This window comes from Neophocaena asiaeorientalis, unplaced genomic scaffold (assembly GCF_003031525.2).
Source record: "Neophocaena asiaeorientalis asiaeorientalis breed wild unplaced genomic scaffold, Neophocaena_asiaeorientalis_V1.1 scaffold489, whole genome shotgun sequence".
Lineage (NCBI taxonomy): Eukaryota > Metazoa > Chordata > Mammalia > Artiodactyla > Phocoenidae > Neophocaena > Neophocaena asiaeorientalis.
The window spans coordinates 3604708-3605854 of NW_020174791.1; the positions used below are offsets into that span (position 1 = coordinate 3604708).

General features: G+C 71.5%; 1 protein-coding gene across 1 annotated transcript in view; it reads left to right on the plus strand.

Moving 5' to 3' along the window:
* The window catches only part of DVL1 (dishevelled segment polarity protein 1), a 12089-nt gene that overhangs the window by 7168 nt on the left and 3774 nt on the right, over positions 1–1147 (plus strand). The window contains exons 6-10 of the mRNA XM_024760230.1: positions 13–143; positions 190–329; positions 405–481; positions 566–633; positions 776–928. Of these exons, the coding sequence (XP_024615998.1) occupies positions 13–143; positions 190–329; positions 405–481; positions 566–633; positions 776–928 (569 nt within the window). The remainder of the gene's footprint in view (positions 1–12; positions 144–189; positions 330–404; positions 482–565; positions 634–775; positions 929–1147) is intronic.

Here is a 1147-nt window from a genome sequence, read left to right on the forward strand (position 1 = left end):
TGGAGGCCCGAGAGGGCAGGTGGGTCCCAGCCGCGGTCCCACCCGCGGCCCCTCACCTGGCGCCCCCCCACAGGCCTCCTCCTTCAGCAGCATCACGGACTCCACCATGTCCCTGAATATCATCACCGTCACGCTCAACATGGGTGAGGCCTCGGCGGGGCAACACCTGCTCACCCCCCCTCTCTGCAGAGAGGCACCACTTCCTGGGCATCAGCATCGTGGGCCAGAGCAACGACCGGGGCGACGGCGGCATCTACATCGGCTCCATCATGAAGGGCGGTGCCGTGGCTGCCGACGGCCGCATCGAGCCGGGTGACATGCTGCTGCAGGAGCTGGGCCGGGGGAGCCACTGGGGGGCCGGGGGGCCGGCACCCGCACCCACCGCGCTGACCCCTCGTCCCCAGGTGAACGACGTCAACTTTGAGAACATGAGCAACGACGACGCGGTGCGGGTCCTGCGGGAGATCGTGTCCCAGACAGGGTGAGGCGCGGGACGGGCAGGGCAGGGGCTGAGAGTTGGGGGGGTCCCCCCGGCGCCTCGCCGTGTGACCCGCCTTCCCCGCAGGCCTATCAGCCTCACTGTGGCCAAGTGCTGGGACCCGACGCCCCGGAGCTACTTCACCATCCCGAGGGGTGAGTGACCCCACGGGGCCAGCGGGGCGGGGGCGGGGGGTGCCCAGCGCGGCCTGAAGGTCCTCTCTCCTCTGCGTCCCTGTGCTCTGCTCTCTCTCCCGCCGTCCGTCCGTCCGTCTGTTGCCGCGCGGTGGCCGCCCAGCTGACCCCGTTCGGCCCATTGACCCGGCCGCCTGGCTGTCGCACACGGCGGCGCTGACCGGAGCCCTGCCCCGCTACGGTACGAGCCCCTGCTCCAGCGCCGTCACGCGCACCAGCACCTCCTCACTAACCAGCTCGGTGCCCGGCGCTCCGCGTAAGTGGTGGCTCACGAGACCAGGAAACTGAGGCCCCAGGCGGGGGCCTGGCCGCAGCGCCCCGCCCCGGATGGTCGGTTGCACCCGAGGCCCAGCCCATGCCAGGCTCCGGCAGTCTGATGCGGCGCTGACTGGGCTCCGCCCTCCTCCCAGCCTCTGTTCACGTGGTGGAGGTGGAAGATGCCTGGAGGGGCCCGGCCAGCCCAGGGGTCTGCCTG